Source organism: Heptranchias perlo, chromosome 5 (genome assembly GCF_035084215.1).
Source record: "Heptranchias perlo isolate sHepPer1 chromosome 5, sHepPer1.hap1, whole genome shotgun sequence".
Lineage (NCBI taxonomy): Eukaryota > Metazoa > Chordata > Chondrichthyes > Hexanchiformes > Hexanchidae > Heptranchias > Heptranchias perlo.
In genome coordinates, this window is record NC_090329.1 from 57,831,505 (window position 1) to 57,859,177 (window position 27,673).

At 42.4% G+C, this 27,673-nt stretch overlaps 1 protein-coding gene across 1 annotated transcript in view; it reads left to right on the forward strand.

Annotated features, from left to right (window-relative positions):
* LOC137321776 (exostosin-1-like) overlaps positions 1 to 26,802 on the forward strand; it is a 560,359-nt gene extending 533,557 nt beyond the window's left edge. Inside the window, exons 11-12 of the mRNA XM_067984436.1 lie at positions 3,230 to 3,401; positions 22,372 to 26,802. Coding sequence (XP_067840537.1) covers positions 3,230 to 3,401; positions 22,372 to 22,557 — 358 coding nt within the window. The 3' untranslated portion in view covers positions 22,558 to 26,802. The remainder of the gene's footprint in view (positions 1 to 3,229; positions 3,402 to 22,371) is intronic.
* Positions 26,803 to 27,673: the final 871 nt, after the last annotated feature.

Here is a 27,673-nt window from a genome sequence, read left to right on the forward strand (position 1 = left end):
ACATGTCACTTTAAGAGATACATTCACTCTTTAAATGGGTGTCAGGCCTGCCAGAAATCCCACCCTCCAATTGAGCAGACTGCCCTTCACCGTTTTCACACCTGGGCAACCCACAGCTGTCAAAATGGTACGGGCCTCAAACCGATGACACACTTCCCACTGCCCACTCAAAAACTGTCTGTAGTTAAAATCGACCCTAATAAGTTCCCGCGAACAGCAATGAGGTAAATAACCAGTTAATGGGGGTTAAATCGGATAACCCCTGAAAACTGACGTGGGGATCGCAGTCCCCAATTAACCCGTGCCCATTCGTTGTGATGCAGGAGGCACGTTACATTCGTGCTGCCTGCTGTTTTAAATGATTGCTGCGTGCAGCCAGCACTACCCGCGCTGTTGATTGGCTGCAGGCATCAGCAGGGGGCCCCAATATCACGAGTGACTCGCGCTTCTTAAAGGCAGCCTACACATCTTAAAGGGGAGATGCATTGTGGCTGCAAGAAGTGGTGGGAGTCAGCTGAAAACTGAATCTGTGCTGTGATATTTTGAAGAATGGCTGTGCCAGGAGAGAGCATGCACCAAGGTTCTCTGATGATGCACTGGAAGCCTTGGTGCAAGAGGTGGACAGAAGGAGGGGCATTCTATATCGCAGGGGGGCAGGAGGCCCTCTAGATATATGCTGAAGAGGCAGTGGGAGGAAGTAGCGGACAAGGTAAATGCCAGAAGCAAAGCTCCAAGAACATGGATGCAGTGCAGGAAGAAGTTCAACAATTTAAAACGAGTTGTCAAGTTGAGTGAGTTCAAGCTTCAAGTGGCATATCGTACCAACTGAACCACTAGCCTCATCCACTGCTCAATTCACTACATCCCCATCACCCACCTGCCAACAATCTCTTTCAGTCAGTACTCAACCATTCAAATCATATGCTTTATCTCACCCTCACACACTTGGCACTGTTGCAAGCCTCACACCCACAACGCACAGTTCACACACACTGATAGCTATTCAACCATAACAGCCACATCATTCAAACATCTTCCAGGACACTCAGTGACACACTTCCCTCTTTCTTGTAGGAGTAGGAGGCATAACAGGAGGCAACAAGTGGCAGTGGCTCCATAGAACACAAACCTGCTGTCCTCTCTCACCATTCCTGCTCCCACCCCTGCCACTCCGCTAGTGCCCTTGCTGTTGCCTGCCAGCCAGCCCACTCCCTGTAGAGTATTGAAACTTTATCCAAGTATAGGAAACCTCCAAAAACATGTACAAATGCACCAGCAGTGAGAATAAATAATCTAGCAACTAACCTGTAATTCCTGCATGATCCCTTTAAATAACACTGGTGGTGGTGGTGGAGGAGGGGGGTCCTTCATGCCCTTTAAGTCTTGCGCAGCTGTGCGAGCTTAAGACAATGCGTTGGATGAAGTGTGGAGTTCCAAAATAAAAGTGGTCCCTTTAATCAGCGTTGCACACTGATGCGCGTTATAATCTCCCTACTCTTTATGCTGCCGGTGGTCGTTAGGCGCGCCCGTAAACCCCTTTACCAAGGTGGCATCCTGCACACTTCCCAACGGAAATTGGCGCACGCATTTCGGACTCCATTTTCGAGGCTTAGTTGACCACGTGGCGCCATGTGGCCTAATTTCACCCGCAATCTGTTTTGTGGTCTTTTGAGGGAGGAATTTCAACCAAGACATTGGGAGGAATTCCCTGCTCTTCTTCAAATAGTGCCAAGGGATCTTTAGTGTCCACCTGAATGGGTAGGTGCGGCCTCAGTTTAACATCTCATCTAAAAGGCTCCACCTCTAACAATGCAGTAGTTTCTTAGTATTGGACTAAAATTACAGTTTAGATTATGTGCACAAGTTTTGGAGTGGGGATTGAATCCAGAACCACCTTAGTCAAGGGTGAGGGTGCTACCGACTGAACCAAGCTGCTGTCATCCACATATTGCCATAATAAATCTATCCATAGCAGATGGAGAGTAATCAGGAGGTTTTGCCATCACAACATGATATTTGAAACCTCTAATACTTCCCTATCTATCTAATTGTTTGACTGTTTCACTGACGCAAATTTACAATTTGAGTGGTTTTTTTTAAATGACTCAAGTCTGCATTAATATATATTTCCGATGCACTCCTCTGATTCTTTTGGTTTCAGCAATACAATTTCACAGCTGGGTGAAATTCTCCATATGAGCCAAAGTAGCTCAACATTGCTTTCAGCAGAATAAGAAAAGTACAAGTAAAAATAGATCAATATAATTTTACGATAACTACATTGGGCCAAATTGAGAGTTTCTGCATCATCTGCACTGATCAGTGAAAGGCTTGTTGGATCTCAGTTATATGTGCTTCAAAGACTCACATTCAAATTATTGGTACATCATTATGCCACAATGATAAACACATTAACATTTGGATTCTTGTCAAGAAAGAGACTGACAAGTTATTGGAGAATAACATACTGCACAAATTACAAGATATTAAGTTACAGAGTAAAGTGATAATAAGTCATTGGCTGCTTATTAAATAATACAGAAAGTGGGCAGTGCTGTATCACTAAATGTTGGGCCACAAACCAAACCCAATCCTAATGATGGGATACTGGTTTGAAACTATGATCCCGTACATCCCCGGATCCCAAACCTCAGTCACTTTGTTGTGGTGATGCACCAACCACAAGCTGGATACCACGGTACAAGACGGGTGGAAGCATTAGAGAAAGAATAATTCCACTCATGCACCTTGCAGCCAGTTTCAGAGTTGTATTGCTGAATGCTGGGTATAGAGGTAAAGGCGCCCATTTGACTTTCAGCCTTGCAGAGGAATATTCAACTAAGGAGGAATATACCTTAAAATTAAGGATTGTTACCCTGAATACTGAAAACCTAGCATTGATTTGTGTTGTGTGTCCTTTTTGTGATTTTCTTTTAAATATATTGTTGCAAGTGGCTAATATGGGAATCATGCCTAAATAATATAAAACCAATTTTTATCCGAAAACATTTTGTTTTCGTTTTCAACTAGTCAGTTTGAATTAAGACGATCTATTTTCTACCTTGAAAGGCAGCATCTGTGATTCTTCATTGTTTAATGAAAATATTCCAACATAAGTAGGAGGAAACAGCCTGCTGAAAATGAAATTGCTCTGTCCTAATTATATTGTGAGTAGTAGAATATTAATTGGGTGATAGATGTCCAAGTAAAGTTTCTATTTTGGTTACAGATACTATCACTACCTGTACAGCTATTACTTGCCAGCCAGTCTTCACAACATGATAGACCAGATGACTAACTGTGAAGATATCCTAATGAATTTTCTGGTTTCAGCCATCACCAAACTCCCTCCGATTAAAGTCACACAGAAAAAGCAGTATAAGGAAACTATGATGCAACAGGTATGTATAAAATGCTACTCAAATCTCTCACCATTTTAGCAGTTTCCATTTAACATATAAACATGAAAAAACTGATGAACAGCTTCAGAAAAGCTGACACTGCCCTCAAAAAGGTGTCAACTCAAAAAAACAACATTCAACTGAAAAACAGCCCTGAATGAAGGCCTGTGACCAAGGCCACTGCTTCAAGGCCACTGGATAAGGTAAATTCATTTTTATTACATTGGATTTCAGGATTTTATTGGTGTTTTAAGACTATATTCTGCAATTCAGTTTATCATTCTGTGAAAACTAAAATCCAATGACATACAAAAAAAAGTAGTTACAAAGAGAGTACAGTGGGACCTGAACCTGTGATGATTTAAGGTGCAACTATGCCCAATATCATCAATTGTATTACAGGTAGAAACACTGAAATACACAAAAGTGCAATTTTTGCAGTGGAAGATTTACACATTTGTGAAGTAGGAAATTAACTTTGATGATGGTTAACCCTTAGTAATTTTAATTTTTGACACTTTTTGATGTATTTTTTGAAGCCAAAAATAATTTATTCTGGAATGTGATAATGTATATAATAATGGTCTGTAGGGTTATTTATGCCATCATAAAATTACTGAAATGGACATAAATACTAGAAAGCTTGTAGTACAAAAAAGCATCAATATAAAGAACATAACAACAGCTTATGTTTCTGTAGCAATCCTCATGTGCACTTTAAAATGAGGAGGATAGAACGTACTAATTAGGAAATAAATTATGGCATGGGAGCACCAAATAAACTTTTAAATGTTTTCAGCATCCATTCTCCTACTGCCCCATTCACAAAGCCTCTCTACCCCTTGCAGAAAAAGACAAAGCTGCTCTACCCCCTCCACAACCAGTCAAAGCCGCTCTACCCCCTCCAGACCCAGACAAAGCCACTCTACCCCCTCCAGACCCAGACAAAGCCGCTCTACCCCCTCCAGACCCAGTCAAAGCCGCTCTACCCCCTCCAGACCCAGACAAAGCCGCTCTACCCCCTCCAGACCCAGTCAAAGCCACTCTACCCCCTCCAGACCCAGTCAAAGCCGCTCTACCCCCTCCAGACCCAGTCAAAGCCGCTCTACCCCCTCCAGACCCAGACAAAGCCGCTCTACCCCCTCCAAACCCAGACAAAGCCGCTCTACCCCCTCCAGACCCAGTCAAAGCCGCTCTACCCCCTCCAGACCCAGACAAAGCCGCTCTACCCCCTCCAGACCCAGTCAAAGCCACTCTACCCCCTCCAGACCCAGACAAAGCCGCTCTACCCCCTCCAGACCCAGACAAAGGTGCTGTACTCCCTCCAGACGCAGAAAAAGCTGCTCTACCCCCTCCAGACCCAGACAAAGCCGCTCTACCCCCTCCAGACCCAGACAAAGGTGCTGTACTCCCTCCAGACGCAGAAAAAGCTGCTCTACCCCCTCCAGACCCAGAAAAAGCCACTCTACCCCCTCCAGACCCAGACAAAGGTGCTGTACTCCCTCCAGACGCAGAAAAAGCTGCTCTACCCCCTCCAGACCCAGAAAAAGCCACTCTACCCCCTCCAGACCCAGACAAAGGTGCTGTACTTCCTCCAGACCCAGTTCACTGAGAAATTGCACCCCATCCAAGTCCCATATTTTCACAAATACAATTTCTTCTCCAACCTGTCCAATTTATACTGGCACACTTCTCTCTCTCCCTCACCAATTCAATCAGGCACTCTTCTCCATCTCTAACCCAGTTAAGATGGTACTCCTCTTCCACTGTCTCTTGTTCATGCTAGTGCTCTTCCCCCATTCCAAAGAGTTCATGGGGTTTCGCTGAGGTTACCGTGGCGGAGTGGGAAAAGTCCCAAGGAAAATTCCTTGGGGAGGTCTTTAAATGGAAAGCTTGGAAAATCCAATGCAGCACCCCCGGGAAAGAAATGTCAATCAATGCACAGAACAATAAGTGAGATCAAGTAACATATCGATCTTTAATTTACATGAGAAAAATCAACTGAACTCACTAGTGCCTACGGCATTTGTGAATTATGCTTTCATTCAGACTCATGAAGTAAAAATCGATACCACGCTAACCATCATTTATTATCTTCAAATTTTTCCTACAAAATTTGTTTTTCACTTGTATAGGTTAATAATATTAAAATGTTTTTTGAATGAAAATATCTCTATATTTCTGGAGCCCTATTCTGCCTCAATGTTAAAAAATAGATTTGACTCCCATCTGAAATGTAGTACCAGCAGCTAATTGTGATAATTACCTGGGAGAGGAGATATTATTTTGCTATCTACACCATGCATAACACTTTGAGGAAAGTTTGGCAATATGGGTAGAGATATGCAAATGGTAATCTTCAGGTAAATTTACTTTTTTCTAAGTGAATCACAATTTTATTGTAGTGCAAAATAGAACAGTTTTTTCAGGCACCACTGTTGGCATCAAGTATTCCTAGGTTACACACAGCATCGGTTGATGCAGAGTGAAGTTCCCTTTAAACTGCCCCAACCATGAGCCTCAGTCCTATCCTTGGAAGAACGACAGTATAATATATTTCCATTTCTCACATCAATCATCCTGTGGCATCTCTAAGTATGATTGTTAATTTAGTGCAAATTAGTGCCAAATTAGGTGTTGTTTTGTGCTATGGGCACAGTCATTAAGAACTAATATTGGGCTGCCCAAACGCATTTCACATCGATTCTTTATAGGTAACACAGAGGGGAGACATTCATCCATTCCATCTGAGCTGGATTTGAATTTGATCCCAGAAGTAATATGCCAGCATGTAACCCACTATGATATCTAATCTCTTGTTGCCATTTTGAAAGATAGATGCATTTATTATTGCTTTTAATTAAAAAGGACTTCAGATTTTGCAGCCTCGTTTGATGCAGTGATTCTAGTCCCTACTGTACAGATTTGCTGGCTGGATACAGACTTACCTTTTTCGGCTTCACCTTCCAGTTTTGCTCCACATTAATTTCATTAGAAGTGGGTTGTAAGATATAACACAAGAAACCTGATTGATATGATGGTTGTTGATTTTGATTTGATGCATGTTTAGATGCACAAAAAATTAAATAGAGATAATTGAGTCATAGAATGTATAAGTGGAGTTGCATTGGTCAAATACGGAATTAATTCAGAATAAAGTAATGTTAATAATAAGAAAAGAAAGAACTTGCATTTATATAATTCATCCAAACTAATTGGGAACTTGACACTGCACATTGCTTCATTATCATAAGTATTGCATGCTACAGAAATCCAGTATTTCATTGCTCAAATCAATCTACATGCATGTGAATGAGTTGGATTCAAAGTGAGGGTTCAGTTGCACAACTGATCTAAGGTAACTGCAGTTTCACATTTTATGTGGAATATAAGATGATAAAATTGTAGCCTATTGTTTCAGAAAATCACAAGATAGATACAAATTAGGAAGGCCATCCGACCCTTCTTGGCTTATCCATCCAGAAAGATTATATGGTTCATGTATTACAGCATCCCACTTTTTCTTAAATGATTCCACTATTCTACTCAGGAGTCAATTCCACGTGTGAAGATAAACTTCTTGTCAGTCTTAAATTTGCATTTTGCTTGTTTGAACTGTGTCCCGCTGTCTTGCTTCCATGGTTTAATTTGCAGTGTTCTAGATGTATGTTTCCCTCTTAAGCAACTCCTTTCAAGGTTGAAAAGCCAAAGTTTCTCCAGTTTTTCCTCATAACTCAGTCTTTTGATGTTGGAGATCAGTCTGATGGCTCTTCTCTGCACCACTTCTAGGCCTCGAATCTTTATGGTCCAATCAAAGCAGTATACATTGATTTCCTCTGACTTTATTCATTCTCGGGATGTGGGTGTTGCTGGCAAGGCCAGCATTTATTGCCCCTTCCCTAGTTGCCCTTGAGAAGGTGGTGGTGAGCCTTCTTCTTCAACCACTGCAGTCCATGTGGTGAAGGTGCTCCCACAATGCTGTTAGGTAGGGAGTTCCACGATTTTGACCCAGCGACAATGAAGGAACCACGATACATGCCCTAGTCAGGATATGATGTGGAGATGCCGGTGATGGACTGGGGTTGACAATTGTAAACAATTTTACAACACCAAGTTATAGTCCAGCAATTTTATTTTAAATTCACAAGCTTTCGGAGACTTCCTCCTTCCTCAGGTAAATGTTTCAGGAGCTCCTTGAAGCCTACGCATTTATACATATAGAACAATACATGGTGTTTACAGACTGCCCCTGCAACTGCCCGTTGCCAAGGCAATCACCGTGTTCAGACAGAGAGGTGTCACCTGCAGAACCCCCGAATACACATTCAACAAAAAAACAAACAGGGAAAAAAAACAGAGAAAAAAAACAGAGAGAGGCAGAAACATCCGGAAGGCAGAGAGAGCCAGCAAATGACCCATTATATTAAAAACAGATAACATTTGTTCGCTGGTGGGGTAACGTGTAGCGTGACATGAACCCAAGATCCCGGTTGAGGCCGTCCTCATGGGTGCGGAACTTGGCTATCAATTTCTGCTCGACGATTTTGCGTTGTCGTGTGTCTCGAAGGCCGCCTTGGAGTACGCTTACCCGAAGGTCAACGATGAACTGCGACAACGGATGAACGGACACCGCGCAACAATCGCCAAACAGGAGGGTTCCCTCCCAGTCGGGGAACACTTCAGCAGTCATGGACATTCATCCACCGACCTTCGGGTAAGCGTACTCCAAGGCGGCCTTCGAGACACACGACAACGCAAAATCGTCGAGCAGAAATTGATAGCCAAGTTCCGCACCCATGAGGACGGCCTCAACCGGGATCTTGGGTTCATGTCACGCTACACGTTACCCCACCAGCGAACAAATGTTATCTGTTTTTAATATAATGGGTCATTTGCTGGCTCTCTCTGCCTTCCGGATGTTTCTGCCTCTCTCTGTTTTTTTTCTCTGTTTTTTTTCCCTGTTTGTTTTTTTGTTGAATGTGTATTCGGGGGTTCTGCAGGTGCCACCTCTCTGTCTGAACACGGTGATTGCCTTGGCAACGGGCAGTTGCAGGGGCAGTCTGTAAACACCATGTATTGTTCTATATGTATAAATGCGTAGGCTTCAAGGAGCTCCTGAAACATTTACCTGAGGAAGGAGGAAGTCTCCGAAAGCTTGTGAATTTAAAATAAAATTGCTGGACTATAACTTGGTGTTGTAAAATTGTTTACAACTAGTCAGGATAGTGTGTGACTTGGAGGGGAACTTGGAGGTGATGATGTTCCCATGCATCTGCTGCCCTTGTCCTTCTAGGTGGTGGAGGTCGTGTGTTTGGGAGGTGTTGCTGAAGAAGCCTTGGTGAGTTGTTGCAGTGCATTCTGTAGATAGTACACATTCCTGACTTGTACCTTGTAGGTGGTAGAGAGGCCTTGGGGAGTCAGAAGATGAGCCAGTCACCACAGAATACCTAGCCTCTGACCTGCTCTAGTAGCCAGGGCAATTATGTGGCTGGTCCAGTTCAGTTTCTGGTCAAGGGTGACTCCCAGGATATTGATCATGGGGGATTCGGCAATGGTAATGCCATTGAATATCATGGGGAGGTGGTTATGCTCTGACTTGTTGGAGATAGCCATTGCCTGGCACTTATGTTACTTGTCACTTATCAGCTTAAGCCAGGATGTTGTCCAGGTCTTGCTGCATGCAGGCATGGATTGCTTCACTCTCTAAGGAATTGTAAATGGAGCTGAACACTGTGCAATCATCAACGAACAGCCCCACTTCTGACCTTATGATGGATGGAAGGTCATTGACAAAGCAGCTGAAGATAGATGGGCTTCGGACACTGCCTTAAGGAACTCCTACAGTGATGTCCCGGAGCTGAGATGATTGGCCTCTGATCCTCTTACTTATATTCTACTTATGGTTTTTGTGCTCTTCAAGGTGAGGGATATGAGTGCTAGCTCACCCACTAACATTCACGAGTCAGATGCAGGGCAAAGCTCCCTCCACTCTGTCCCAACTGCATACCTCAATCCATATCCTTAGAATAGCACTCTCTACTGGCCTAGTGTGGTACTTTTTACAGTTCCCCATACCAACGATCCTTTGCCCTGTATGAGGGGCAGTTTTATGATAAAGTCCGTGCTTGGAACTGGATTCAGACTGCCCAAACTCATTTCACATAGGACCCTTGCAGTGGGCCGAGGAGACTTTCATCCCGTTAATCTGGGCCAGATTTGAATCCAGGTCCTAGAAGTGACGTGCAAGTGCCTAATCCACTGTGAAACTTAGTTCGCCTGTATGTTTTGACTACATAATTCAACATTTTGTTTGTTTGGTTGATGGTTGCTCTGCAGATGATTGGACAATATTGAGCACTGAGTTTACTAGTACAGTTCCCATTGTTTATCGTTGGTGTTAATGCAATTTGTACGCTATACGTGGTGAACGGTAAAACCAAAAAGCGAAATAACCAACATTTTTTTAAAAAACAGGAAATGTGTTTTGCAAATTAGCATCTGCTTCTCTTTATTGTTAGCAGTTGCATCCAGAATCTCATCACTAAGATGCGAACAGCTGATCGAAACTGCTTGATGACCTGATTGTGCCTGAAATCAGCAGAGCTTTTTAAATGGGTAAGTACAGGGTAAGTACTTATTGAACTGTCCGAAAAAGTCGGCAGCTCAATACGTTATAAGTGGTGCCTTTATAATTGACTCCTCTGGTAATGGCAAATGGTGACCGCCATTTGCCCAATATAGGCCGCTACCCATGATAAGCATGGACGGTGTGAGTGGTGGGGACTGTATCCTAGATCTCTTTCAAGTTCACCGTAAACTCTTCTAACATCATGGAGTCAATTTTCATCTTCAACGTATATCAGGCAGACCTCAGGTGGAGTGATTAAAACGCTCAGCCGATGTCGCCAGTAAGAGGCCTAAACTATTTTGACGGTTGTGCCTCATTTGCATTCTTTTGAAGAGTTGTCCTCACATTTCCAGTACTGACAGGCAGCTTGCCATTTTAGGAAGGCAGAAAATCCAGCAAAGAAACGACAGAGCCTACAGCAGTACATTAAAGGATAGGGCTGGGCAGATTGAGGGGGGAAGACGGAGGGCGATAATAAAGCGGCTCAGGACTGAGAGTAGGGAGAGCAATCAAGGTCATCCTGAAGGCTGAAAGCTGAAGACTTGCACGTCTATAAATTTTTAATAGTGCCAGACCTGACTCCAGTGATCCCTTTATGTGACACTGGCCGTTTTACATCTGTACCACTCGTGTACAGTGGGCAGGTTCATATGTCATAGGACCCCAATTTGCATAGATCATTGACACTTCCTGCAGGAGTGCTGGCTGCCTAAATTGAGGCCCGTTCAAAAATGGCAATGGTGGCAAGTATTTTTTTAAAATTTGGTCTCATTGCTGCCCCGTTCCCACTGAAAAACAGGGTGCTGGAGAGACCAAAATTGGGCACCATGTCAAAAATTGAAGAGCTTGTTTTCCATAGAGAAAAGAAATGAACTTTGAAATAACACAAAAGGTTATTAGTCTCTTATTAAAGGGTCACCATCTTCAGGGCAAAAAAATGTTTGGCAAATCTTTTCTGGTTTGAACAGGGGAGGGCAGATCAGATGTGTATCATTTTCATTACAACATAACATGCCAGTGGCAGAATGATTCAGATTTGATTTGAATTACATCATTTTATTGCAAACAAGTCAAAACAGTTTGCCGAAATCTTTGGCATGGGGACATTGCCCCTTTAAATGTGCCTAAAATTGGTTTAACCTTTAATAGTCTTTACTGGAAGTGTATAACGGAACCAGGAGCTGCACCATCTCTAACATCATCTCTAACTTAGAGGACACTGCTACATGCAGAAGGAAAAAAATGAATAGAAAACTGACTAGAGATGAATTATATTGGGTCACAAACTATGGTATACCTTTGCCATCAATACTTTTCACACCTCTGACCAATCATCTGCTACATTTAGCTGACAGGTCAACTTGTGAACTGCCTGTTGAGCTGAATGGGTGGTGTCTGAAATCTCTCTAATCACTCATTCGGCTACACTGTCATTTCCCAGCACCAGATCGATTTCCAGGTCCACTGTAGATTGATTGCTCTGCAAAACACAGCAGTGATCAATGCCAGATTCTGGATTCTTGCTGAAGTTTCGTTGGAATTTATGATATTCCCCTGCTTACAAGACAGCGCTCCTTTCTATCAGATTGCAAGGAATATAGTCTCTGAAAATCTGTGCGGGCAACATCCTGGCATAAATGCCAGGATACGCCCGCTGGAACCTCCCTGCCAGTGATTGAGGGGGCGGAGGGAGGTTCCCTCTTTTAGATATCTTTGATGAGTGCCCATATCACTCAGGGCACATCTCGGACTCCCACTAGAGGGAGAATGCCGCAAATTGCAGCAGAGGCTGCCCACTCCAGGGGTTGTCGAGCCCCTGCCCTGGAAACATGCCAAAAGTTGCCCATCAGATCCCTCTTATCAAAATCTTCAGGGAATCTAGGCCTGGACACCAGCTGAGTGCCACTGAGGCCCTTGCAATGTACCGGCCTTCTCTTACACCAGATATAAGGAAACAATTTGCACTTAAAAAGTGCTTTTGAAATCCTCAGGACATCCCAATACACTTTATAACCACTGGATTACTCCCGAGGTGCAGCTACTGTATGTAGGCAAACCTGCAGCCAATTTGCACACAGCAAATGAACGAATGACCAGTTAATCTTTCTTCAGTGGTAATAGTTTAGGAAGGAAAGTCAGCCAGTAAACCTTGAGAATTGCCTAGTCTTTTTCAAAAAGTGTCATGGGATCTTTTACATCCGCCTGAGAATGGCAGATAGGGCCTGAGTTTAACATCTCATCCAAAAGACAGCATCTCCAACATTGTATAGCACTCCGTCAGTGCTGCACCAATATACTCAAATCCATTGTGGGGCTTGCACCCATAACCTTTTGACTCAGGTGAGAGTGCTACCAACTGAGCCAAGCTAACACATACTGCTAAATACTATGTTGATTGACCATATATTCCTGGCTAAACTATGAATTAATTAATTGTTATGAGAAAGAAATATGCATAGAAGTTAAATCAGCAGAATAACCAAGCAATGCAGATTTAACTTTCACTGGCGCATTAAACTTTTTCCTGAGTCCGACACAACAAATCATTTGAGATTCTTATAATTTTTTTGCAGTTTTTAAATAAGCTTTTTACGTAGATTTACCCTCATCCACTTCTGTCTTGCTGCAGTGATCTGGAAATATGGTTGTTCTGTCTGTTTAGTTGCTAGTATTTATCACAGCCTAGAGGCCTGTAAGTGCAGAGCTGTCAATCAAGCCAGCTTCAGTGACACAATGAAGCATCTCCAACATAGCACCATTTGATTGACTCATGGTTCACATCTTGTATGCCCAATTAATGACTTGACGAAGCACAATCGAACTAGTGCTGAGAAGAGTCTTCTGCACCTAATTAATTTTCAAACAAAAGCAGCTGTCCTGTGTGCTGCAAAGCTTATTTTTGATGGCCCAGCTATTAACGATGATGAATGTAGCTGGAAGTCCCCATTCTCTGACACCTATCTGTTGGGAGCTTACAAAACAAGTAAAGATCATTAAGGTTGTTTTTCCGCTGATTTAAAAACCCGTGTTTTTTCAAGTGTTTCTCACATTTTTTTTCCCTAGTGGGAGAAAATCAGGGAAAAATTGGGGCCCAAAACCTACATAAATTTGAAGAAACTCAGTAAAAAAAAGTTTTTATTTTGGAAGAGGGCTTAAGAAAACAAGTAAAGACTAAAAAAAGAACACGGGTAAGCTAAATGAGAACCCAGAATTATTTATACAGATCATGTACACCACTTTTGGGTCCAATGGCAGTTCTAAAGATTCTGTTTATATGTTTCTATTTATAGAACACTGTATTGTGATCAGATGGTTATGGAAATAATAAATGCGGCAGGTTTTTGGATCAGTAAGAACAAGTTTTCAACCTGTAAAAACGTGTTTATTGTGAAAAAAAATTAAATGTGGCCGTATAAATATAGGTTTTACAAAATAAGTACAATTTGCAAAAGCATTCAATTTTCTCTTGTTAAATTAAAAATGGCCACCCAAAAATCTGGAGTTTTGGGGGCAGTGGAAAAGCAGGTAAAATGCAAAAGAGAACAGTCACTACTTAAACATTTTCTTTCTTCTTACTAAACTAAACTCTGAACTCAGCTCATGTGTGATGATGTCACGAGTACAACGCACACAAAGCTCAGCTTCCAATTTTCAGCATGAAGAACAGGTAGAATTACAGAGGGAATTCAGGTTAATGTTTTCAAAAATCCAATCCACCAACACACAACATTCTGCAATTCATGGTGGAAATCAGTACAAACTAACTTTAGTCATTCCTAAAAGTAAATTACTCATTGCCTTCAAAAGGATCCACAATTTGGATAAGTATTGTTTCAAAAACCACTGGGTCAATCAAATGGCTTTCACAGCCAGGACATAATTTGTGTTATCAATAATATGTAATGTCCCCAATTAGAATTGTGTATATTCAAGCAAACCACAAAAACACACATCTCTCTCTCTCTCTCTATATATATATATATTTTAAAAAAAGAGAGAGAGAGAGAGAGAAAATAAGCCACTACTAGAAAGCAGTTAATGGAAACCAGTTTAAATTTCTTAACATTGTCACAGCTAATATTCCTTAGTGTCATCCTTGCCTCAGTGGTCGCACTCTTGCCCCTGACTCAGGAGGTCATGGGATCAAGCTCCAGTCCAGAGACTTTAGCAATTAATCCAGGCTGATACGTCAGGGCAGTACTGAGGGAGTGCTGCCTATCTTTTGGATGATACATGAAGCCAAAGCTCTGCCTGCCTGTTCAGGTAGATATAAAAGACCTCATGGTATTATTTGAATGGCGGTCACCATTTCCCAGTGTCCCGGCTAACATTTACCCCTCAACCAACACCACTAACACAGATTAACTGGTCATTTATCTCACTGCTGTTGTGGGACCTTGCTGTTCACAAGTTGGTTTCAAAAGTAATTCATTGGCCGTGGAATGCTTTGGGTCATGCTGAAGCCATGAAAGGCACGAAATAAATGCAAGTACTGTTCTTTCCTTTTCCTTAAAAAGATATAAGAGCCGATTTTAACTCCCGGCGGGAAGTTGGTGGGAGTAGATGGCAATGCTGCATGGGAGTGTGAGTCAGTGGTGCGGCAAATTTTAACTGCCAGGCGCTATTTGAATTCCGCTGGTCAGCTGCTCTGTCTTTTCTGGCGGAGAATGGCAACTGGCTGGCAGGAAGGACGAAAATCGGGCTGCTCAGAGGCCATCAGCCATCATTGGAAGAAGAACGGGGGGAGGGGGGTTGCAGTTTGCAGGACCTTATGGCTGGGGGCAGCCCGGGACCGCAGATGCCTGGACATTCTTTGTGGGGCCCAATGATGCACTCCTGCTTCTCGAGGCCCCTCTAAGAAAAGTTTGTTTTAAAGTTTGTTACCTCGCTGACTTTCTGACAGGTTTACCTGATGGGACAATCGCGGCAGGCTCCCCACACAGGAGCCGGTCAAAATTCCTTCGGGGTCCACTGTACATCATGGGAGCCTGATTTGCATTTATTGATAAAGCACCAGCCAGAGTCCAATGGGATCCTCATCAATTGACAAAATCAGTGATGTTAAAATTGCATATCGCGGGAATGGAGCTGCTCCATTTTAACTTCTCCCCTGCTCCATTCCCGCTAATCAGGAAAGTTAAAATCAACCCTAAACTTCTGAAATTTCTAAGCTCTCTTTTGGGCATGGACTCTGTTGCACAAATCAGAACATTGGATGCTGAGAACATTGATTTTCATGGCTGGGATATTGGGAGCACCATGAATCAGGCACACAGGACCGCCCTGCCCAATTCTCCTATCTCCATTCCTGTTAAGCGAGACTATCAGGTTCAAATTTTATAAACTTAAATAAGATTGATCTCAGTTCCATCGCAAGATGTAGGCTCAGACATTCAGGCGTGCCCATTTTTCCCTGCGCCTGAATGGTGTGGCCAGAGGCTCCTCAGATATTGGGCCTCGAGCTTTATTATAATAGAGTCAGCACTTGATGAGAGCCCGCCGGTGAAGAGTTGTGCAACGTCGGGCCGCTGCTAGTGTCGGAGCAGGCCTCAGGTAAGTGTGTTCAGGGGTCAGGTCCACGATCAGGTCAGGGTTTCAGGAATTGTAGGGTCCGATCGGGGGTTGACAGAGGATGCCCGGGGGTGGGGGGGCATTCGCGGGTCAACAGAGGAGGTCGGATCGGGGGTTGAGGCTGGGAGCGGGTTGATCGAGGATCAGGGTCAGAAGCGGCAGCGATGGGGGGTGGGAGCTGCAGCAATCGGTTCCTTTAATCTGGGGTCTGGAGGAGCACTTCTGCTCCTCCCCGCTCCACATTCTGGTAAGTTACTAACCTTAGCTGGCAGATGATCCCTAGACCTGGTTCCCTGAGTGCAGCCAGCAAATGGCACTGGCTGCCTCTGGGCAAACCAGTCTCGGAGAGGGGTCTCAAGCAGGCATTAGGCCCTTTGCATATACAAATAAGGGGCCTAACTCCTCCTTCAGGCATGGGTAAAGGACACCTTTTTTTCCTTTCCCAATACGGCGGGCGGCGCACTTACAAGTGTGTGCACACTCCCTGCCCGCCCTATTGGGGGCTTAGTAGGCTAGTTAGCGTCCAAAGAATGGATGCTGCTCGGCCGAATTTATAGGCCATATTGTTTTATTCCAGTGAATTCCACAAAGTGTCTCCTCCACATCTAAGGTAATTCTTCCTATTATAACCATTACACGGTTGCTTCTCAGACATTCAGCAATGGGTCTATTTACTCGCACAATGGTCCGGAATTTAACAGATTATCTTTAAAGCCAAAGGGTGGATTAATAAATAATTTCCAGTGTGGATGACAGTAAGTGAACAAGGCCTGATAGACAAATGACTAAGTGAACTGTGTAGATCTAACTAATATAATGGAGTACTACCTCCAGGATCGTTCCAGGAGTTATGTGCAAGATTGTATCTTGTGTATTGATCCTGTGGTCTTGTATTTTTATGTAACAAGGTCATTTTTCATAGTCTGTAATGCTTGTTTATATTTAATAACAATGTCAATAAAGAATTTAGTAGAATCTGTTGGGTTCTGAGGAAAAAATGTACCTGCTTGAGAGAAGCCTTCAAAGCAACAGAGTCTCTTTGTTAATTCAGGACAAAAGATATGCGGTGCAACATTTCTAACACTGCTATTTTTTTCAAATTTTGTTTCTTGCCTGACTAGAATGTTTTAATTACATCTTCAGAGACCATCTTCACCACTGTATTCAAACCCTACAAAAAAAAGGAAAGAAACTCCATTGCCAAATACGAATTGATTTATGACAGAAAGTACAAATATCTTATGTTTTAAATAAACTTGAACAATTTAATAAACTATGTTTTGAATTACCACTTAAGCAGATCAACAAATAAAGGATCAAGGCCATATGAAATTTCTAATTAAGAAGCGAAATGTCTGCCAGTGAAATGTGAAGCTTTGAACTGTTTGTTTACAGCAAGATGGATCTGTGCAGATTATATTTTAATGTCATCAAAAGTTCATACTCATAATGTTCCAGCAACTCCACATACAATAAATCACATGGATTGCTTAATGTTTTTACTACTCACTGATCATTATGGGCTACATTTTTCTCGTTCACTAATATTAGCAAAAAAAATAGTGGTCATAATAAATTTTGGTGCACTGATAAAAAGTGAACAGAGTAGTTTACTCTACGTAGTTTAAATGTACCTATAAAGCACATAGCCTACAGTAGAAATGATTTGTGGTTAAAATATATAAACAGTTATGTAGTCATGGAACACATTCAATCTCACAGGGATATAAACAAACAGTTAGAAAAAAAAAATTAACATTATTTTGTAGAGCAGTTCGCATAGCCTAAGACAGTCACTAGAGTGCCATATTAAATCAGGCAGGAATAGAGGTAACTCTTTAAGATTAAAATGCTATCATAACCGTCCATTGTAGTACTCAACCATGCAAACCAGGGGTAGGTCCCAGATTTAATCTCTGATTGGTGATGTTAGCTGATCTTTGCCAGGGTAGTAGAGGGGATACTACAATTGGCTTACTGCCCTGGAGCAGGGAGGGGTAAAATCAGTCCGGGTTCCTGAACATCATCCAGCAGTGATCCCCGTTGGAAAGTGTGGACATCAGGTGACAAGAGGATCAGGCTCTCCTATTTCTCCGCCCACCCCACCTCAAACAGTTGAATGTGTTGCCAACATTCAGTATCTAGGCTTTCTCATGATGAATGGCCACTTGCATGAGGAACTGGAGGGCAAACATTACCTCCGACAATGGTTAGCACCTTCAGGAAAGCAGGTGGGGATGGGGAAGTTGGAGGGAATAATAATAAACCAGCATCATATTCATGTGACTATGCATGCAAGGGGCCGAGTCACTTAGTCATCAAGCTCTTAAAGCAGCTGTAAATTCAGCCCACGAAGGCCTCGTTGTCTGCAGGAATAGGCATGGCATTCCAGCAGAAGAATATGTTTTTCAGCTACTTTCCCAGCTATGATTTTTAACTATAAATGTAAGTTATTGCAGTCTCATGACATGATATAGCCTACCTCCTTGGAGTAATGGTGATCATTGGAATGTTCATGAAAGAAAAGATCAATAATATTGATTTACTGTTGGATGTTTTAAAAAAAATGTTTTTAACACAGATGTTTTGGGCATGATCTGGATATCAACAGGTAAGTTTCCTCAAGTCACCAATGTGAGGGGAAAAAGTCAGAGTGATTTTAAAAGGTTTTACTGTACTTCATTATATTCACCAACTTTTTCACTGATATTCAACCAGAGCAAAATATAACTCCATATCACCAGAACTGAATTATAAGCTATCGGGGCCAATAATGTGGTCCTATAACATTGGCAGTAGGTCCACTGCTTTATTCGTGCTGTGTGCACTTGCGGTGCTGTTAGCTGACCTCCCGCCAAAAAGTGAGATCAGTTAATGAACATAATTTAGCAGCAGTCCTGGTGGGTTTTTTTTTTATTCGTTCATGGGATGTGGGCATCGCTGGCAAGGCCAGAATGTATTGCCCTTGAGAAGGTGGTGGTGGTGAGCCGCCTCCTTGAACCGCTGCAGTCCGTGTATATGCAGCGGTACAGGAGGAGCACACTGGGGTTAAGTGCAGCTCTCACAGGGCTGTGGCTGTACCTTGAAGCTGTCCGACTGAAGGCAGCTCCACCAATGGATTGAATAACAACTACTTAATTAGAAGGTGCAGCTTTGGACGTCCAGCTGCAAGAGATTATCCACAGAAGGGATCATCGGAGCATCAAGTACATCACATGATGGTTATGCACAGGACATGAGATTTTCAGGGGTTTAGGTTGCTTAACAATCAGAGAAAAATTTGGTGTATTTGATGTTGCAAGACAATGATGATCAGTGACAAAAGCAATTTTATAATACACATAAAATATTATTTTTTGTTGTGCTTAAATATTACTAGTACTAAAATGAGATGTGATTGTTGAATTAAGTGCATATTCATGCTGCCATGACCAACAACCAGGACATAGAAGCATCCTCTTCCTAAATTTAATGTTTCCCACTGAGATCCTTAGCACAGTGAAATGATGTTTTCATTTTTTAGGTTTATTTGAGACTAACCTGTTAATCTTGTGTTCTAGTTCCATGAGTGTGTCTGAGATGATCTGCTCAGTGAGATTCTCATTTTATTAGTATAGGTTGTGTAACTTTTATTGCAATTGAAAATCATTTTGAATAAGCTTAACACTGAAGACAATATAGCAATCTAGCCTATTAATGTACAAACATTGTAGTTACCAAGGTATCAGGTTAGAGGCCATATTTTCCTACTTTATATTATACTATCACGCTTATATTATACATTGTCCCCTCTTCCTCTGACACCTTATCTTCCTTTGAGCATCTCACCTTGTTTCACCCCTGTCGCCTCTCTTTTAAAATGCTCATTCTCTACCGCCCACCCAAGTACCATGCAAAGTTTCTCATCAAACTTCCTTCACTGCTTTCTTCCCTCAGCCTCTGCACCGAGCGACTCCTCATCCAACCTCCATCTCAACTCATTATGCTCTCTCTCCTCTGAGTTCACTGTACTCCTATCCTTCCTTAATCTCTCTCTCTCCATATGAACTCCCCAACTCATATTCACGGCCACCCCCTCGACCTTGCCATCATACGTGGCCTCTTTACTCCCATAGTGTCAATCGCAGATAAGGCCATCTCTAATCACTTCCATGTATCCCTCTCCACCCACATCCGCTTTTCCCCCTCCTAACCCAACTTCCTTCTGTGTCCGCCTCTGGAATAAACTCTCGCCCAAGTCACTTACAACTGCACTATCAAATTCCTAACTGTCTAGCCTTTGGCCCTCCATTCACCGCAACATTTCTACAGCTACCGATCTGCTCAATCACACCTTCAACCTCCAAAAACAATGTCCTTGTCCCCTTTAAAACCATTACTCTCTCTCACCCTGGCCATTCCCCCTGGCCCTCATCTCCGCTCCCTTAAATCCCAGGGATGCAGTCTTGAACGTTTATGGCGGGACAGCTGGTTTAGCCATTCATCGCCAGATCTGGCTAGACCACATAAAGCACTATTGGGTCCTGCTGTCCTCTGCCAAAACTGCTCACTATTCCAGTATCATCCTGGAATGCAAAGATAACCCCCGGCTTCTCTTCTTTACACAAACTGTCTTCTTAAACCCCTCTCCCCTCCACCCTCACTTCCAGCATCAAGTGCGAGGAGCTCACGAACTACTTTGTCACTAAGATTGAGACCATCTGTTCAGCTGCCTCTGCCGCTTCCCTCCTTTCCCTTAGCTCACCAAGTCAAACTTCCCCTACGGTTCCCCCTGCCCTAGCCATGAACTCACATCTTTCTCTCGTTTCTCTCCTATCTCCCCTCATTCGCCCTCCGAGCTCATCTTGACCATGAGACCCACCTCCTGCTCCCTCGATCTTATTCCCACCAAACTGCTGACTACCCAACTTCCCTTCCTGGCCCCCATATTAGCTGATAATGTTAACGGTTCCCTCCCCTTCAAATCTGCCGTCATCACCCCGCTCTTCAAAAAACCCAACCTTGACCCCTATGTCCTTGCAAACTACCGCTCCATCTCCAATCTCCCTTTCCTCTCAAAGTCCTTGAATGTGTTGTCACCTCCCAAATCCATGCCCACCTTTCCCGCAATTCCATGTTTGAATCCTTCCAATCAGGTTTCCACCCCTGACACAAATACTGTAACGGCCCTTATCAAAGTCACAAATGACATCCTATGTGTCTGTGACCATGGTAAACTATCCCTCCTCATCCTTCTTGATCTGTCTGCAGCCTTTGACATGTTGACCACACCATCCTCATCCAATGCCTGTCCTCTGTCGTCCAACTGGGTGGGTCTGCTCTCGCTTGGTTCAATTCCTATCTATCCAGCCGTAGCCAGAGAATCACCTGCAATGGCTTCTCTTCCCACTCTCACACCATTACCTCTGGAGTCCCCCAAGGATCTATCCTTGAGCTCCTCCTATTTCTTATCTGCGTGCTGCCCCTCGGCAACATCATCCGAAAACACGACATCGGATTCCACATGTATGCTGACAACACACAGCTCCACCTCACAACCACCTCTCTCGAACCCTCCATTGTCTCTCAATTGTCACATTGCTTGTCTGACATCAGTACTGGATGAGCAAAAATTTCCTCCAACTATACATTGGGAAGACCCAAACCATTGTCTTTGGTCTCCACTGCAAACTCCGTTCCCTAGCCACAGACTCCATCCTTCTCCCTGGCGACTGAGGCTGAACCAGACCATTCGCAACCTTGGCATCTTATTTGACCTTGTGATGAGCTACCAACTACATATCCGCTCCATCACTAAGACCACCTACTTCCACCTCTGAAACATCACCCATCTCCAACTCTGCCTCAGCTCATCTGCTGCTGAAACCCTCATCCATGGCTTTGTTACCTCTAGACTCGACTATTCGATTACCTCTAGCCTCTCCTGGCTGGCCTCCCATCTTCCACCCTCCATAAACCTGAGTTCATCCAAATCTTTGCTGCCCAAATCCTAACTCGCACCAAGTCCCGTTCTCCCATCACCCCTGTGCTCGCTGACCTACATTAGCTACCGGTCTGGGAACATCTCGATTTTAAAATTCTCATCCTTGTTTTCAGATCCCTCCATGACCTCGCCCCTCCCTATTCCTGTAACCTCCTCCAGTCCTACAACCCTCCTTGATTTCTGTGCTCCTCCAGTTCTTGCTTCTTGCGCATCCCTGAATTTAATCGCTCCACCATTGACGACCATGCCTTCAGCTGCCTAGGCCCTAAGCTCAGGAAGTCCCTCCCTAAACCTCTCTACGTCTCTCTCCTCCTTTAAGATGCTCCTTAAAACATACCTCTGAGCAAGCTTTTGGTCACCTGTCCTAATATCTCCTTATGTGGCTCAGTATGAAATTTTGTTTAATAACGTTCCTATGAAGTGCCTTGGGACATTTTACTATGTTAAAGGCATTATATAAATGCAAGTTTTTGTTGTTGTTGTTGTTGTTCTCATAATCTTGCAGAATTATTTACATAACTAAAATGACACCTGGCTCCCTCATAGGAAATGCTGTACTGCTTTAACAACTTACAGCTACACATCTTGTGTTTTTCTATCTCATATATGCAAAGTGTGAAATGTCCCACATAATGCTGGTTTAAATCTCTTGTCTGACACTATGGAAGTTTTCCAAAATATAAATGGAAATACTTTAAGTAACATGCTTGGTCTATAGTTATATCACATTTTTTGCCCTTTGCTGCTATTTTTCATTTTCAAGTTTTGACTTTCTGTTTTCTCCCCAGGGATCAAAGACTTCCCGCTGGGCTGATCCAGATCATTTTGCACAACGCCAGACCTGCATGAACACTTTTGCCAGCTGGTTTGGCTTCATGCCTCTCATTCACTCACAAATGAGGCTGGATCCCATCCTTTTCAAAGACCAAGTTTCCATCCTGCGCAAGAAGTACCGGGACATTGAACGATTGTAGAGCTATGCCGCAGACATTTGAGCTGGATTGTTGTACTTACAAGCCTGTGGCAATTGCCTATTATGTTCAAATAGGGACCCCAAGTAAATCTTGACTATGCTGTAACACAGAACAATAATGGCAACAAGAATACTCCACCTACTGGGGACCAAATGACAATGACCTTAGTGCAATCTAAAAGATAGTTGCCAGACTGGCTTTTGAGGTGTTTCCGATCATATTACTGTTTTATTTTGTCTGCACAGACTGAAATCTCTGACAATCGTGCCTAATCTTTGAGGGTTTTAGGGATAAACAACACATAGCAAATTTATGGTCAAAGAATGTACATTTTCTATTTAAAGCTTGCAAGGGGATTGGGGAGCTCAGCAGAATACAAATCATTTTTTGTCTTTGCTTTTTCATCTAATTGTCACCTCTCACATTTTAATTATTTCTCTGTGTCTTACAGTTGTGTCTTTTTAAATGGTTAAAAGTATATTCATTGAGATCAAAACGAAATGGTGTGTAGCAACTAAGTAGAATTACAGAATAAGACAGATGGTTCAAAGCAACTCTCAACATGCACAGTGTATCTTTTGAAATTATACTGCACGCTAGGTTGAAAAAGAAACCTTAACGAGTGCTGACAGTCGATTCACACACCAACTGAATTCGGAGCTGGATGAAACCATTCGTCCTGAGTCATGAACCTTACAATATCCAAGACGACTGCCAGGATCAGAATTTGGTACACTAATGAACCACAAACTTACAATCTTAAACAGTGACATTATATTTTGATATAACAATTGCTATTCTTAGTATATACAGTGTTTTCTGCTTCGTGATCTAAGTAGATACAAAGAATGGGACCAATGGTGATGTCCTATGGCCCACAGGCTTGAAATTGCTAGTGGTTCTGTGTCATTAATGTACAGAAAGATTCTTCTAACCCTGGAAATACAACTTAAATATAAAAGTACTCCACATATTCAAAATAAACAAGCCATTTTTGAAATAGCATGATCCAAGGTCGCTTTTGCTAATAGTTGTAACAGTGAGTTTGTTTAGGTGACTGGTTGTTTGCAAGTTGTCAGCTGCTTTTTAAAAAATCTTTTATCGGAGCATACAGGTTAGATTTTTAGATTCATTCTGACTGTATGCAAAACTTTTCAAAGAAGAATAGCCACAAGTAGTGATTCATTTTACATCTGGTTGTATCATTATGCCAGACCAAAAGATTAGGAAATAAATTCAAAACATAGATTGGCTTATCATTACAAATTTATTTTATACCCATATGCAATGTCAGCATATTCATTTTGTTTTGTCATGGCCTAGAAGAAACGTCATTCCTATAAAGTTGCTTTTATGATGAGAAATTTCTTCATTGACACACAGGAGTCTCAGTTCTGTGACAAAAAGTCTAATTATTGATAGTCATAAGGGTTTTGCTTTGGTTTGGCCGATCATACATTTACACAGAGATTGGATGAGCAGCATAGCAACTTGGAGTCTGGTTTATTAGGTCAAGTTACTTCTAGAATAGGACTTCATTAACAGCACCCCCTTCCCCGTGACTTATATCAAACACATTTTGATTCATATCTCAGTATAGTAGACTAAATACATGTAACATTCAACAGTAGCACTTCTGCAAAATGTGTCTTTAGGGCAATTTGTAGATTTTAACAGCTGATTGTGTTCTCATTTATAATATTTATGAAGGAACCCAAATAGTCAACAGGGTCAGGTTTAATCAGTTTAAATTACTGTATGAAACTGAAATTAAAATAATAATGAATTGTTGATTCTACCCTGATTTTCTCAAATTTGCTCTTAAACAATCCTGATCCATTCATTGGTTCATTGAGTCTATGCTGAAGTCATTTTTCTGGGATACTAATTGTAATCATTGAGAAGTTATGTTTACTATTAGCTTTGAAATTCAGTTTTACTTGATTCATAAAATAGATCAAAGTTTTTCTTGAATTATATCTCTTTAGAGGGGTACTGTCCAGTAACTTGTCTTACAAGATAAATACAGACACACTTAATGACATTATGGCCTCGGCTTTCTGGTCTCATCCCTCCAGTTTTCTGGTGGTTCTGGGGTGGACAGGGCCAAAAATGTGCTTGGGCACAGGCTCCACCATGTCCTGCCTCCCCACTTTCTGGACAGCAGCCCAGATGGCAAAAAATATGCCACCCATGTATGGCAGTTGCATGCAAATCATAGAAGTGAGGGAAACACAGCCTCCACCAGGCTGCCTGCTATTTTCCCAGTTTGAACGCTGGATGCAAAGGCCACCTATTAGGCCTCGACAGCCCATGTTCAAAGATCGGCGGAGGTGGGCCTTGGGGATTCAATCATGGAGAGGCCTGTGCAAGCATTCTCAGAGTATGACTGTGCACAGGCACCCAGCAGCAGGAAGAAGAATTTTGGGGGGAGAATTATTTTCTTCAAGCAGCTCGGCGGCTGCCTTCCTCTTCCTGCTGCTGCTGCTGCTGCTCAAAACCTGAGGCTTGTTGAGGTAAGGCACTGCCCCCAATCTGGTGGAACTCCCCAGCAAAGGGCAGGAGACCTGCCTCCAGCATGTAAGTGACCCTAGGGCCATAAAGCCACATCAGGGAGCATCTCCATGGCAAGCAGAAGTTTCACCCCAGCGGAGAGGCTCCCCAATTGGAGAGTCTAGGCCAACTGCTCTAAAATAATGCTGGAATAGCAAATTGCAAAGTTCATCCTGAAGCAGTTACAGCCTCTACTGCAACACAAACTTCTCCCGTAAGCCAGCATAGGCGCTGTTTATGCTGCCATTCAGTGTAGGCTGCTCCTGAAAGAATCAGTCACTGGTCCTATCAGAAAACTCCCCATTAAGGCAGCAATATTCCTGTAACATATACATTCTACACAGCATGCATCAAGTGAAAAATATCCAACAAACACAAATAATTAAACAGATACCAGTGCAAACTAATATGCAGGTGGATTCTATCCAAGAAGCATTCTTTTTCTTCCGTGAAAGTGTAATAAGCTTACGATAAATAGACCGTGGCATACAATATCACAATACGTCAATCGCTTTCTCTTTATGTAGATTTTCCCTCAAGCTGCTACATGCTGACAGACTATCCTTCCATTTATAGGTCTGTTTGGGATTTTTTTTCCTTGCGAGCTTCCTTCCTATTATCAGATCAACATCCCAAGCAGCATATCAGTATTGTTTCCTGATTTAATTATACATTAGTTTTAGTGCATTGTTCTGTCATATGCTATATGTACATGATCAGTTTTCACTGATATTAATTTGTTTCAAGATTTGTACAGCATTTGGTTTCTGAGTAACAATAATTTAACAACTGCAGATCAGCAGGGTATCAATAATACAAAGTGAATTTTGCTGGGATAAACTTAAAATGTACTGTAAACTGGATTAGATTTGGGGTTTAGCCCGTTCCTAATTAATTATTGGAAAGAATGTAGGCGTTATTTAAATTAGATTGTGCAATGCAACATCCAAGCCATATAGCGAAATATTCTGATAGAATGGTTCTCAGAAGTCAATGCACAATATCAGCGTGTCCTTGCACAGTAAATGCAGTTGAGGCATAATGATGATTGTCATCACAGTATGAATATGAATGTGAATCTCAATTAAAGGCATCATGTTTTAACATTTGACACTACAATCAAATATTTGCTAATTTTAAGTATTGCCTGGCCACAAAGCTTTAATGCCATTACACATATCTTTTTTCAGTAGAGGTTAAAAGCATTGTGTTGCCAGATCTGTTCATTCTGAATTCTTCTTTTAGTTGTGCCTTTGTTGTACTACCACACTGTTCGAACTGTTGTACAAAATGCAATACTTTGTTTCATTGTGGTCAGATTTTATAACATGCTGGGCTATTAGAAGTCCTTACAGGTATGATAGAAGAGGTGTCAAAAGATGCAACGATTCCCTAAGCCAATGTTATTCCCAGGTGGGCAAGGAAGAGATCCATCAGTAGAAAGCTCTTTGAAATCCTGGGGTCTGTGTTCACATTCCTGCTCGGTCTGGCTTATATGCAAACCTGCCACTGCATGCGGCCGTGTCGCAATGCTGAATCAGGAAGTGTGAAATGTACACTCTACTTTCCACTTTGCTTATGTAAAACAAACTTGCAGAAATTTTTTAGATATGAAAACAATGAATACTGTAAATGCCAATTTTCTATAAATGACTCAATTTGTTGAAATAAAATGATTTTTTAAAATGAGAACATTTTGTAACTTGTTAGTTTTTTTGTTCCAGTTGAACAGCCAAGTAAGTAGCAGGTAAGGCACTTGCACCAATCATCTACTGACCCATGCTTGAGCCTCAGCAGCCAGGAGAGTAGACAGGACATCCCCTGGCTGGACACATCACTGTTATTCCAGTGATGTACTCATCCTGTAAAAGGAACCACGAATCTGCAGTAAGATGAAATGCCATGAGGGATTACACAGATGAACGAAAAGCAATATACTGAAGATACTGGACATTTTGAACAAGAACAGTAAATGCTGGAAACACTCGGCAGGTCAGGCAGCATCTGTGGACAGAGCAGAGAAGTTAATGTTTCAGGTATGGACCCTTCATCAGAACGGGAAGATATTAGAAATGAAAAGGATTTAAAGAGCAACAGAACACAAGGGAGGGAAAAAACATATTTCCTTCCCCCTCCCCACCCCTGCTTCACAGACTTGAATTGCACCCTGGAGAACTTGACACCTCCAGGGGCATCTGTACGGGAGCCCCCCCCCCACCCCCTTAACCAGTTCAACTCCCAGGAAAAGTTCATATGAAATACACTCAGTTTATTTCCCGACAAGTAATAACTATGTGCCATTAATGCTTTCATCCTGGTGCTTCCTCTTGATGATACTTTATGATTTGTGTCTTTCAGAACATATTCTAGTGCTCCTCATTGTGCTTCCGCAGTAGGAAGAGTAAATGAGGTGATTAGCTGCTGAGTGTCAGTCAGTCTGTGCTTCTGCACCTCTGTACTAGATCTTAAGATGGCCCTGCAACTGATTCAATTACATCAGAAGCTACAGTTCTGCCTTCTTTGTGACACATCTCATGTCATTTGAGAGAGGAGGCTGCATGTT